Source organism: Canis lupus, chromosome 32, assembly GCF_048164855.1.
Source record: "Canis lupus baileyi chromosome 32, mCanLup2.hap1, whole genome shotgun sequence".
NCBI classification, from domain to species: domain Eukaryota; kingdom Metazoa; phylum Chordata; class Mammalia; order Carnivora; family Canidae; genus Canis; species Canis lupus.
In genome coordinates, this window is record NC_132869.1 from 18475707 (window position 1) to 18489390 (window position 13684).

General features: G+C 39.3%; 1 protein-coding gene across 2 annotated transcripts in view; it reads right to left on the reverse strand.

Moving 5' to 3' along the window:
* Positions 1-13684, reverse strand: part of SHC4 (SHC adaptor protein 4) — a 132016-nt gene that overhangs the window by 29524 nt on the left and 88808 nt on the right. For both annotated transcript variants that reach the window (XM_072808380.1, XM_072808381.1), the window contains exons 7-8: positions 4111-4234; positions 2460-2631 (exon numbers count right to left, since the gene is read on the reverse strand). In XM_072808380.1, the coding sequence (XP_072664481.1) occupies positions 2460-2631; positions 4111-4234 (296 nt within the window). The remainder of the gene's footprint in view (positions 1-2459; positions 2632-4110; positions 4235-13684) is intronic.

Consider the following 13684-nt stretch of genomic DNA (forward strand, 5'->3'; position numbering starts at 1 on the left):
ACAGGAACTGAGATTCTGGGTGGGGAGCATAGACTCCTATGGGAGTGCATTATTTGGGGGCTGCAAAGATGGGTCCGGAGCGGGGAGTCATAAAGGCTGCCAACATAAGGCCTATATCCTGAGGGTTGCTGCCTGTGCTTGGGAGGTTCCCCTACAGGACTCAATCCAAGTCTCAGGCCAGAAAGTGTGATTTCCAGGACACTTTGTATAAATAGTATTTAGCAAACCTCTATCTAATAGTGACAGATTGGAGCCCTATTCTACTGAGGTTAATGCCAGGCTCATTTTTCAACCTTGACAATCTCATCCATCAGGGGTTGCACTGATCCCCTATGGATCTAGATCCAGATCTAGATTGTCTTCAATAGTGGGATGATATCACTGATGCCTTCGAGAAGGGCAATATCTATCCTTCAGAAAGACTGATCTGGAAGTACCATGCAGAATGGTTTGGGGGAATGAAACTGGAGACAAGGAAGGAGTTTTCAGAATCATCTGGGCAAGTAAAGACCAGAGCTCAGAAAGGTGCAACAGGAATATGAGAGGTGGGGTAGATTCAAACGATTTCATGGCAGAATTCTAGGTCTTGAAGACTGAGTTGATGTGGAGCCCAAAGTGAGAAAAGCAAAAGACTGCAGATTAATGAAAGAAGAGCAGTACTATTAATAAACATGAGTAAATCTGTAGAGGAATCTGATTTGAAATCAAGGAGAAAATGCTGATTTCAATCTTAACATAAGCAATGTAATGTCTATCGCATTATAGCTGGAGAGATAGGTAGTAATTGAAAACAAAGAAGCTGGAACAATGTGTATACAGGTGGCATGCCAGAGGAGAAACCAAGGTCGAGGCCAAACACAGAGCAAGGGTGGTAAGGGCAAGGGCTTGGATTTGTAGGTGAGTGGAAGAAAATAAGGTCTAACGAGAAAAGATGTGATAGCATTATCAACAATAGCCAAACTATGGAGAAAGCCCAAAAGTCCACTGACTGATGAATGGGTAAAGAAGATGTGGTATGTGTGTATATATGTGTGTTTACACACACACACACACACACATACACAATGGAATATTACTCAGCCACCAAAAAGAAATCTTGCCATTTGCAATAATGTGGACAGAGCTAAAGTGTATTATGTCAAGTGAAATAAGTCAGTGAGAGAAAGACAAATACCATATGATTTCACATGTGGAATTTGAGAAAGAAATCAGATGAATATATGGGGGGGGGGAAGGAAAGAGGGAAATAAGCAATAAGCCATAAGTGACTCTTAATGACAGAGAACACACTGAAGGTGGATGGAGGGGAGTGGGTGGGGGATGGGCTAGACAGATGATGGGTATTAAGGAAGGCACTTGTTGTGAGGAGCATTAGGTGTTGTATGTAAGTGCTGGATCACTGAATTCTAGTCCAGAAACCAATTTTACACTATATGTTAACTAACAAAATTTAAATTAAAAAAAAGATGTAACTTACTTTGAAACATACCAAAATTAAGATGTGCTGATGGATGATAGCTATATAGGATGACAGGGCAAACCTGGTGAAATGTTAAATGTAGTTAATCATAGACTCTAGACAGTGAGTGTATGAGTGTTCAATGTATGACTCTTACATAACTTTTCTGTATGTTTGAAAAAATTAATAATAAAATGTTGGACAAAGGTTTCAAAAGCTGCAAAAGAGATGGGGGATAAGAATGACACAGTAGAAGTGCTTTAGAAGATAATAGAAGAGGTCTACAAAAAGGAAGGGGCAGCCTACAGGTATCAAATTCTATAGACAGATTCAGAATATTGATGAAGAAAATTGATTTAAACCATCAGTGACCAAAAAAACCATTGGTGACCACTGTAAAAGTGATTCCCATCAAGTTGTCAAGCAGAATTCAGATCTTAGAAATATAGTGCTGATGTGAAACCTGGGATAGAGACAATGTTTTCTAGTTTATGGGTAAAAAAGGAAGATGAGAAGGAGACAAGACATTATGAGCTGGTTGGAGGAATCCAAATTTATTAGCAGATGGAAGAGAGATAACCAGTAGACAAAGAGAAAATAAAGACTGAGACAGGGGTTGATGCAACAGAACAAAGGCAGAGGATTGAAAGGAGGAGAGGGTATCAGGAGGTCAGGGGAAGGATCAGCTGTGGAGGCTGTAGCTAAGGATGAGCAGCAAGGAGAATATAGGAAGACTGGAGATGGAGAAGGGTGATGTTAAAAATAACATGCTGGACTTCCTAGTGAAGGGAGATGTGAAGTCATCCACATCAGCCAAAGTTGGGGGATTCAGAGCAAAAATGATCTAGTGCAGGCTCCAACAATGATTCATTCTCTGGCTCTGTATTGAGGAAGATGATACTTTCTCTAAACTAGTACTTGAAAACTCTCAAATTAAACTCTCTAGTGACAAGGACAGAATCACATTGCTAAGTTCCGGTAACAATAAAACATGACTTACCAAGTAGCACAACTTTTCACACCGTATGGGGCAATAAGCCATTTGTTCTGTGGCTTGGACTTTGATCCGCACATCTGAAACACCACCTGCAGGTGGCTGCTTCCCTGGGATTTCATTGTAATACTCATGATCTTCTCGCTCCTCAGCATGATCATCAATAGGCACCCCCTCACTGTAAGGGAAAAAAGAATCCCCAAGAGGCTGGGCGGGAATTCAAATGCTGTAGGGGAGGCAGAGGGATCAGAACCATGCAAATCATCTGAAAAACTTTGCATTCATGTTTTAAGTTTATAGCTGTTCTTAAGTGATGTCAAACATCTGGATGGAAGCAACCAGATGGTTGAGTTGTTTAGCTTTCCATAGACAATTAAAGTAGGGTAAGCCAACAAAAAGTGCCAAGGGTGATGCTTTTGTGTCTCCCCCCAGTGATTAAGAAACACACATACACACACAAACACACATATGAACTCTGAATGTAAGTCATTTTTGCCAGTGGAGCATAAAAATAAAGTTTTCCTGAGTATCTTCAGCACACTTTGATTGTACCATTTTGGAAATATTCTCCTAAAAAAAAATTTTAGATATTGGGCAGAGGGCCTAGTCCAGTTTATTAAACCAAGATGAGAAAAATAAGAGAGCTATGGCCAGTTATCTTGTCTGCACAAATCTGGAGGAGTATATGGGATTCATAAAGAAATATTAGAACCATATGTGGCAAGTGGGTAGATTTATGTAAACATGCATTGTTTTAAAAATTGAAACAGGACAAAAAAAAAACAAAAAACAAACAACTTTTCTTCCAAATTGGAATTAGTAAAAGTTTCTTATGAAAAAGAATAAATCAAGTCCTTTTGGACTGAACTGATTCCACTAACAACCCACACAGTCTTGTTGGGTTCATTACATGTCAACAAAACGATAGCACTAAGATATTGAGTGTTACCCTGGGAAAAATTCAACATCAAGGCCTCCTAAGAACCCATATAAAGGGAGATCTCCAAACCCAGTGTTGGCTGATACACAACATAACTAATTGGGGGAGGAGTATATTTAAAATTAAACAAGATTGAGTTTTGTCCCTTGGGTGTGAGAGACCTCACTGCACTCCACACATGCTGAAGTCTGTCAGGCCTAAAGGGCTTGGCTTTCCTTGCAGAGTTTCTGTGCCTCAGATAGAACAACCAGATCCTTGGGTCACATCACCTTTCAGCCCTCCCACCGTTTAGCTGGAGCTCATCTATTTACACTGCAAACCAGCAAACTAATGGTGATTCTTGCTACAGACATTTGATTCTTACTATTTTGTTCTTCATTCTTGATTTTTTCTTTTCTTTTTTTAGTTTCAAGAGATCTGGGATTGGAATGATTCTGAGAAATGTATTGATGTCTGTTATTTTATGATAATAGTTCATTAAGTCGTAGCTCTCTATATATCAGAGAAACAGGGCATATTCCTGTTTCTCTGATACAAAGCAAGAGGAAATATCTGGATAAATATAAATGGAAGAAGAATAGAAAATGACATTATTAGTTTGTACTGAAACTGCCTATTTGTAAGAAAAAAATATTAATTTCATTAGTTTGAAAATTCACTTTAAAATAAAACAAAACAAATATAGTAAGTCAAATAATTATAGAACTCTTGGCTGACCTTTCACAAGAAGTATTCAAAGAAGGATTTTTCAAATACTGTTTAAACCGGAGTTCAAAAGCCTGCCCTATGGTGCTTATGACATCTTGGGCCATTCCACTGCGGCACTCCAATATATGGCAGGCTGCAAGAGAACATACCAAAACAAAAACAACAAAACACCTGTAATAAGTTGTCAACAAGGAAAGGTTTTATATAAAGTCAAAATCATTCCACAACACAAACTTTTAATTGAGTGAAACGGAGCAGGTTTACAAGTTCTTTTCAGTTCTGAAGTAGCGGAAAAGAATACCTCATTTTTCATATGGATCAAAGAGAAGAAACAGTCATATTTTACATTTAAATATCGCAAAAAAATGACAAATTCTGGTCTCCAGACAAGTATTTTTGGGCCTCCATTTTTTATAAAACTAGAGTGATCTTAATCATGTGACTTGTATTCAATGTTAGCTCTATAATTCGGTACAAAAGATGCTTAGGGCAGCAATCTGACAGGAAGATGAGGGTCATGCTGTCGTCTTTGCATGGTATTTTGTCTTTGCAAAAATATAACTTTCCAAATCTCCCCCATACCCTGCTCCCCTCAAAGTGAGGGATGAGCTGCTGGTGAAGATAGGAGCTTATAACACCCCTTTGCCCTGTCATTGCCACTAGAAAGTAGTGATGGTGTGGTAATCCCTGTCTTCAAAATTCTACTAAAGTATTATCTCCATCAAGCATCAAAAACAAGATTAAAAAAAAAAAGGCAACAAGATTTTGTGACGATGACATGACCAGAAGATATTAAAATTTTTATTAGATAATTTCTCTGAGAAGCAGCTACTGAGAAGGGGGGAGTTTACACATGTAATTTAAATAAATAAGCTATGAAGGGTGCAGCTGATGGAATACCACAAATGAGCAAATCTGCTGCTGCTGCATAAAAACAGGAGCTTCTGTTCAGGGACTATAAATTCACCTCCCACCATATGGAATACCATTCTTGCTTCGGTGGGATATGGGGTCTTGCTTAGAGCCTTGCAACATGGCAATTTATTGAAATGGAAGTTTCATAAGGATGGCTTAGAAAGAGCCCTGAGGATAATTTTTATTTGGAGGCAATAAGTCCCATGAGAAATAACATTTTTCAAAAATATATTGGTTTGTGTAGCCTGAAGAATGGAGGGATGAGAAAAAGCTTGATAGCAGTTAAATATATGCAATAATGTTGCAAAAATTGTTAGCTATTCTCTAAGAACAGAAAGGCTTAAGCAAGTGCATGGGGAATTAGAGTAGATGCCAAGAATGCTTCATGTATCTTGGGAACTGTGTGTGAAACCAACAGAAGGACACATTACTAAAAGGGACACCTAAAGAGAGAAGAGCTGTCTTTATACCATGATTCAACTGTGCTGACTTGGAAGCATGATTTCACACTTGCATTCTCTTGGAAAGGATTCTATATCTATTTAAAGCAGAAGGCAATTCATTTACATCTGATAGAATTTGCAAAGCCTATACCAGTACGTAATAGTAGAACCTACAAGTGTTTCTTCTCTTAGCCTTCTATTAATAATTATCTCAAGGAATCTCAGACAATTCTTATTCCAGAACTAACTTGACTTTCATTTAAAGGATTTAGATGAAGGAGCACCTTGGTGGTGCAGTACGTCAGGTCGTGATTTTGGGGTCATGAGATCAAGCCCCGTGTCAAGCCCCCAGGTCGATCTCCAAGGTGAGCTCAAGTCTGCTTGGGATTCTCTCTCCCTCTCCCCTTTCTACTTGTGCTCCCTCTCTAAAATAAATAAATAAATCTGTAAATAAAATAAAATAAAAGATTTAAATTAAATTTTTAGAAGGCATGTGTTTGTATGTGCCTGTGTGTGGGAGAGGAATTATTAAATCAAACAATGCCAAGGTGTCAAACCTCTAGAATTATCATTACCATCTCTTATAAGGTTGTCCCTTTAAAGAAGTGACTTGGATCCTAATATAGACTTAGGAGCTAATTCTAGCTTCAAAACTTAATTAAGAATGTCTATAAATATATATCCTTTCTACCAAAGAAAAATGATGGATCTATCTTTAGGCTGTCATTTTAAATTGCTCTTTCTTTTTCTCTGCAGTAGCTTCACACATGACCAACACATAGAAGGTGTTTTAAAAATTGTGTTGAATAAATCCATATTGATTTTCCTGAATTGCATCAATAATTCTAGTGTGAGAAGTTGTCTTCAATTGCATTGAAATGGCACCTGCAGTGGACCCCTAGTGAGGCAGATTCTTCCAGCCATTGAGTGGTATGAATCACTGCTTGGTTTGCTCTTGGAGATATCCTTAAACCTACAAAGTGCCCTTGGAAAGTGCCCTCCAGTTGAGCCAAGAGAAGTCGTATTACCTTATGATAAGAAAAGGCAACTCACTTGAATTCTTTTGTTTTTCTTTTTTTTTTTTAAGTATTTTTTAAATTTTTTTAAAAATTTATTTATGATAGTCACACAGAGAGAGAGAGAGAGAGGCAGAGACATAGGCAGAGGGAGAAGCAGGCTCCATGCACTGGGAGCCCAATGTGGGATTCGATCCTGGGTCTCCAGGATCGCGCCCTGGGCCTCCAGGATCGCGCCCTGGGCCAAAGGCAGGCGCTAAACCGCTGCGCCACCCAGGGATCCCTCTTTTGTTTTTCATCTCATAAATTTCTGGGTCAATTAAAAATAAAGTCAAGATCAGAAATCATAAAAGGATACAGGAAATTATTTTTTAAATTTAAATATTTCTTACGTTCAAGAAGAGGGCTAGAGCTGAAGATAGGGAAGATAATGAGAGAGGCAGGAAATTCAAATATTTGCACATACATATACACACCCGAAGGAAAATGAAAATGTATCTCCCTTTGAAGGGATGAGAAAACAAGAACACTTAAAAGAACTCCATGGAAAGATCCAGATTCAAGTTCAAATTCCAATTATGCCACAATCTGCATGATCCCGAACAAATCACTTTTCAGAACTACCCTTATCTGCCAAGACAGAGCACGGGTGATGTTTGAAGTCCCTTATTGCTTTATAGAAATCCTAACCTCCCTCTTTCACAGCAGCTTACACCTTCTGAGGAACAGGCATGTGGGCTCTTGTGGCGTGTGGGTACTCTCAGGAAGGAAGGAAACACCAAATCCACCAAACATCCTCTACCGCTTCTCACATACTTCTAAAATGGTTTTACTTGTCTCAATTCTTCTGATTCTGATACTTTGAGGATTTGGTCCTGTTCTTGGGCTGATGCCACCAACATGTTCTGCTTTGCTTTGGATAACCTCATCAATGCCATATTACTTTTTTGAGAAGATTAATAGAAAACAAACAGTGGTGCCCATCACCATGAAAGGATGACACTGGACAAAATGGTTGACCCTGTGCGATATTCTGTGCAGCCTCACTACTTTCAGCGAACACACATAGTGCTGTTGTTGCTACTCATAGTATGCTGCTCTGTAAAAAACTGTCTTTTTGAGGTTGCTCATGGGCCAGATGGGCTCTGAATCACATACAAATGTGCCCACTTCCCAGTATTAGGCTCATCTCCAAAGGTCTGGATAAGCAGCTAGGTTGGCCAAGAACTGACCAATCTTTAGCTAATGGGAAGAATGAAGGACAAGTATATGGAAAGTCCCAATTGCCAAAAAATAATGTGACTTTCCAATGATATGATAACTCGGCATGGAGGCCTGAGATGGAATCAGATGCAAAATGGGTTCTTTTCATTTCACCTGTAGCCAGATAGACCCACAACTCTACCTTTGGGTATCAAGTATCATATTAAGGAGGATTTTTTAAAGTCTTAGATTCATATTCTTCAGCCTTTTTCATTTGGTTTCCTAATTGGATATTCATGAACAAATGGCTGAGAACTATTCTTAGAGGATAATGGGCCCTTCCCTACTAGTTTTATATTTATTTTTAATAGACCAGGGGTATTTTTTAGATCAGGTTTGGTTTTTGGTTTTTTAATAAACTAGAAATTCAAAAGTGCAGCTTCTCAGGTCAACCACCAGATGGTGCTGGGGTACTGAGCAAGGAGTCCTCCATGCCTAGGAAGAAACCAGACCAAAGAAGCAAGCTTCCAGTCAGACCAGAGTTAACCCAGGGCAATCATGCGTATATTTCATAACCATAACCATAAATATAACTAAATAGGTTAATTGAAATTGTTTTTACAGTCTTTAAAAAACTTTTGTTTTAGCTTTCTTCAGAGACTGAGAACCATGGCCATCCTCTACCCAGGTAAACTGGGGCCTTCTTTCACATCTTAGACTCAGAGAAAATCTGTAAACTTTCCTGGATGATGACATATTTGGAATAAGAGGTGAAGAGAATATGGATTTCCTATTTACAGCAATTACAGGGGCAAGCCGTATTAGTCACTAAGTAAACTCAAAATGTTCTTAGAGAAACTTAGCTTTTCTACAGAAAAGGCCTTTTATAAAACGAGGAGTTCACTCAAGGGTCCTAGCCAAGATGGGAAAAAGTGACAACTGCCCTGCCTTGAATAGACTAATGCTGAAAAAAAAAAAAAAAAAAGAAAGTGAATCATGCAAATGAGAGACAGTGGGAACATTCAGGATTCTCAGCATGGAGCCTGGGTTTCCTCAGTCAGCTAAGCTCTTCCTCATCACTGAGGTCTGGCTCTGTTAACTGCCCCACTCAAAGGCTTTTTCCACCTTCACTCCCCCTAACTCCTTTTCAGTGTGTGACATTCTGTGCTGTCTTATTCTGGGATGACTTTTCTCCCCTAGAAGTTTGCTCTTCCTCCTTCTTAGATGATACTCATCTCCTGGTTTTCTCTCCTCCTCGTTCCCACTCATCTGGCTCTTTGCTGTCTCCTCTGACTTCTTCTACTCCCTGAGGCCCTCAGCCCTCTTCTTTGCAAGCTCCTCCTTGGGTGATCTTGCTTACTCTTAGGGTTATGAAGTTGCAGTTTTTCCAAACCTGCACCTGAAGGCCTGGTCCCTGTTTCTTTGTCTGTCTCTCCCACCCCCACACTCCCATCCCCCATAACAGTAACACCCCTCCCTATATCCTCCTGCCTGCTAAACATTTTCCCCAGATGAACAAAACTCACTAGGTAATTCTGTAACATCTTCTTTCTGGTTTCACTATTTTCTTTACTTATTCAAGGATTTAGAACATATTTTCTTTTTACAAATATAATAAATATTCACTGCAGGAGTTTTAGAAAACTAAAAAGGCACCAAAAAAAATTATGCAAGTCTCCCTACCTAAAGATAACTGCTATTAATATTTTTGGCATCTTTTTCTTTCCAATATTTTTTCTATACCTCCAAAAAATTACCTGGGGTCATATTATACACGTTGTTTCACAATCTACTTTTTTGCACTTCATAACATTGTCAACATTTTCCCCATGTCATTATTTATTCTTCTATAGCACTAGCTTTATTTTTTTTAAGATTTTATTTATTTATTCATGAGAGACACACAGAGAGAGAGGCAGAGGGAGAAGCAGAGGGAGAAGCAGGCTCTCCATGCAGGGAGCTGAACATGGGACTCGATTCCGGGACTCCAGGATCGCACCCTGGGCCGAAGGCAGTGCTAAACCGCTGAGCCACTTGGGCTGCCCTCTAACACTAGCTTTATATCAAAGCATAGTAGTACATTCTATAGATTCATTTATACAATTTGCTATTTATGAATATTGAATTAATTGTATTTTTTCTATTATATAAATATTATATGACAATGATCTTTATTGCTTAATCTTTGTGCATGTCCTAATTATTTCATTAGAAGTTAAACTGCTGGTTCAATTTACCTTTTTAAGGCTTTGGCTGCAAATTGTCAACTTGCTTTCCAAAACATTTGGATCCACACTCCTACCAACATTGTTAAGAATAAACTACTTTAAACCCCATTTTACCTGTCTTCAATATTTGGAATTTGAAGATGAAATGTGCTACCTATTTATAATTTGATTGCTAACAAGGTAGCTAGTAAACTTGCAAAATTTTTAAATGTTTCTTCATGCCTTGTGATGTTCTTTTGTAAAGGTATGCTGAGGACCTGGGGGCTGATTCACTTGTTTATTAGCTGGCCGAGCTTAGGAAAACAATCTCACTTTTTTCAATGCCAGTGTTTGCTTTTATAATAAAAGAATAAATTAATACCAACCTCAGTTGCTGTAAGGATGAAATTACACAATGCTTGCCATATGGTGAGCACGCAATAGATGGTAGATTCCCCCTTTCCCCTGTTTCTCTAGTGGATTGTCTTTTTCCAATGTATAATAATCCCTGTTTCTTTAATTGCAATACTATTCCAAATCACACAGGGTAATAATAATGATAATAATAAGCTTTCATTTATTATATACTTACTATGAGACACATATTGAGATATTTCATCATATATAATATCACATTAAGTCCTCAGGAACATCTGGTTTCTATTTCTTCAACAACCTTCATATCTAAATTGTTGCCAAGTTCCATTAGTTCACAGATTTGTCCAAACTTTTCCTTCCTCCCCGCAATATAATCTAAACCGTACCACTCCTGCCTAGGACTAATGAGATGTCCTCCAAATTGGACTCTACAATTCCAGACTATTTTCTGCGCTCCAGTATCACTTTCACAGATACAAATGCCAGAAAAATAATCATTCTGCAATTTCAGTAAAATGGCAGAAGTCAGAATAGTTGTTATAAAGCTCAAAATCTTCCATGGCTCCCAATGACCTTTTGGCCACCATTCAAAGCCCTCTACAATTTGTTTCTAGCTGATCTTTTTGCCATGGCTCCCCTACTTCTATTCCTTCTATTCTCTGGCAACCCCACCCTCACACACACTCACACACCACCCAAACATATGACCCTAAGCTCTCATCACAGGGTTCTTTCCCCTGGGCCTGTGTTCGATTCTCCCATAGATCCTCATGGAGCACCTGCGATGTCCCACATGCTGCTGTTCAAACACCCTTTTCCATGACATCCTACATTCTGTGTGTTTCTCTCTCCCACTAAATAAGGAGTCCAGATTGGCCAGGAATTATTTTGCTTCCACAATAATTAGCTCAGCCCCTTCTGTATTAGTATGGAATTAATAATTATTTGCAGGCTCAAAAGCTGTATCAGCACCTCTGTGTACAAACCAAAGTCCAGGGGCTCAGGCGAGGAGAAAGGATTTGACACTAGATGGGTGTGCAAGCCGGGGCTATGATGACAATAAAATGGCTTCTCACAGAAGTTTCTATAACCAAGTAAATAAGAAAGGGGAGGAGAGGGACGCCTGGGTGGCTTAGTGGTTGAGCACCTGCCTTTGGCCCAGGGCGTGATCCTGAAGTACTGGGATCAAGTCCCACATCGGGCTCCCAGCATGGAGCCTGCTTCTCTCTCTGCCTATGTCTCTGCCTCTCTCTGTGTGTGTCTCTCATGAATAAATAAATAAACTCTTTTGAAAAAAGAAAGGGAAGGAAGAGGGGCGCCTGGGTGGTGACTCAGTGGTTGAGCATCTATCTGCCTTTGGCTCAGGTAGTGATCCTGGGGTTCTGGGATTGAGTCCTGCATCGGTCTCCTCACAGGGAGCCTGCTTCTCCCTCTGCCTCTCTGTGTGTCTCTCATGAATAAATAAAATCTTTTTTAAAAAAAAGAAGAAGAAAGGGAAAGAGGAAACTGGAAACGGAGCAATAAGGATGAGGAGATGCTAACTTTTTAATCCAAAAAATTACCCTATTTTTTTTAAGATTTATTTATTCTAGAAAGAGTGCACAGGGGGAGGGGCAGACAGAGAGAGAGAGAGAGAGAGAGAGAAACCTCTAGCAGAATCCCTGCCGAGCATGCCCCCCCCCCCCAGGTAGAGCTTGATCTCAAGACCCTGAGATCATGACCCTTAGATCATGTCCTGAGCTAAAATCAAGAGTCAGATGCTTTAACACTGAGCCACCCAGATGCCAGCAAAGTTACCTTATGTTTCTAAGTCATCTATTTTCAAGGCAGACCCATTATCCCAGAGAAGCAAGCAAGCAATGGACATCAATCTTTGAACTCCTCACCACTGTGTTGACTGAAGAGCAATGACCTGCCTGAGCTATTCAGTGACTGATGACAAAGTTACCAAACACCTAGACTTCCCAATCTATTTGTACTTCCTTTCACCTTTTCCTTTCAGGTTAAAAGGCTTTGTTGTTCAGAGGCCTTACCCAAAATAGCACGCAGTTATTCTTTCAGGAAACACAGGCTTAATTAAAAGAGGTTGTTCTTTTCTAGTATCTTTTCTTGTCTTCCATTCCTAAACCCTTATTCCCCTTCACTAGTTCCTGTCTCTCCTACTCATCTTTGATGGTTATCCATTCTTCATTATACAGTTTACAGTGAGTCCCTTTCAATGGAGTATTGCTTAGTTCTTGTCACCTGTTTCTTCTTTTCCATCTCACAGAACCATGTTCTTTTGGCATTCGCTAAACATCTACTACATCCCAAGTCCTTTGTTAGCAGCTGGTCCTCATCATTTCCTTTTTGACCATCATAATGGCTTCCAAACAGATCTCTCTGCCTTAAGGCTCTCTCTGAATCCATCCTATTCCTAAATCAATCTTCCTGAAGCTCTGCTTTGTAAACAGCATTCTCCACCCATTTGCTCAAAGATTAATTAATTAATTTGCTCTTATTTATCAGTTCTATCCTATCTGTCCTCTACATGTCTTTATAGCTCTTTGAATTTCCAAATTCTACTTCACATGTACCTAATAAATGTGTTGGGGCAAACTCTATCCCTGGGGTGGAGAAGCTGTTGCCCAAATAAGTTTCTAGTTAAGGAGAAGAAGCAACCTGAGACTCATCCCTAAGAGGAGTCTGAATGTCCCAGAATCAGGGATGAGAAGCAACACAAACCATGTCTGTCTAAGGAGGTCCAATGACCTAAGAAACTTCAGGCCTTTATCCCAAAGTTTCACTGGGAGATGAGTTTACTTAGGCAACCTTGCTAAATCTTGAGATAGGAAATCCAATCAATTTACCCTTCCATTTATTGAGACACTCAACAAAAATAGTTATTTTTGTTGCAATACCTATGTGCCTGGCTTTTTGATGGGTGTTTTGGAAACAACAGTGAATAAGGTAAACAGGTTCCTGCCCTCAGGGAGCTTTCAATAGGAAGGACAGACATTAAACATATCAACAAATGAGAGAATAAAATAATAAAAATGTGGGCTAAGTGCTAATAAGAAGAGCAATAAAGTATGATGCAGCAGGTTGGGATATGCTCCTGGAGATAGGAGGTGGTATCAGTCAAAGAAGTCTCTCTGAAGAAGTGACATTTAAACTAAGATCCAAAAATGAGAAGACAAACACTCAAAGTAACATGCCAGACTATTTGAACAAATGCACAGGTTCAACACACAAGTGTGTTGAACACAAACACACACATACACACCAAGGCTGAGACCAATGCAGGCCAATAATCTCACTGGCTTGGGTCTTCTGTGTAATTAATTCATCCACTGGAGATGAGGCAGCCAGCTGCAGTATAACCAAAACAACTTCTCTTTTTATTATACAAATAGATAATAAGCTTTTCGTATAAGGATCC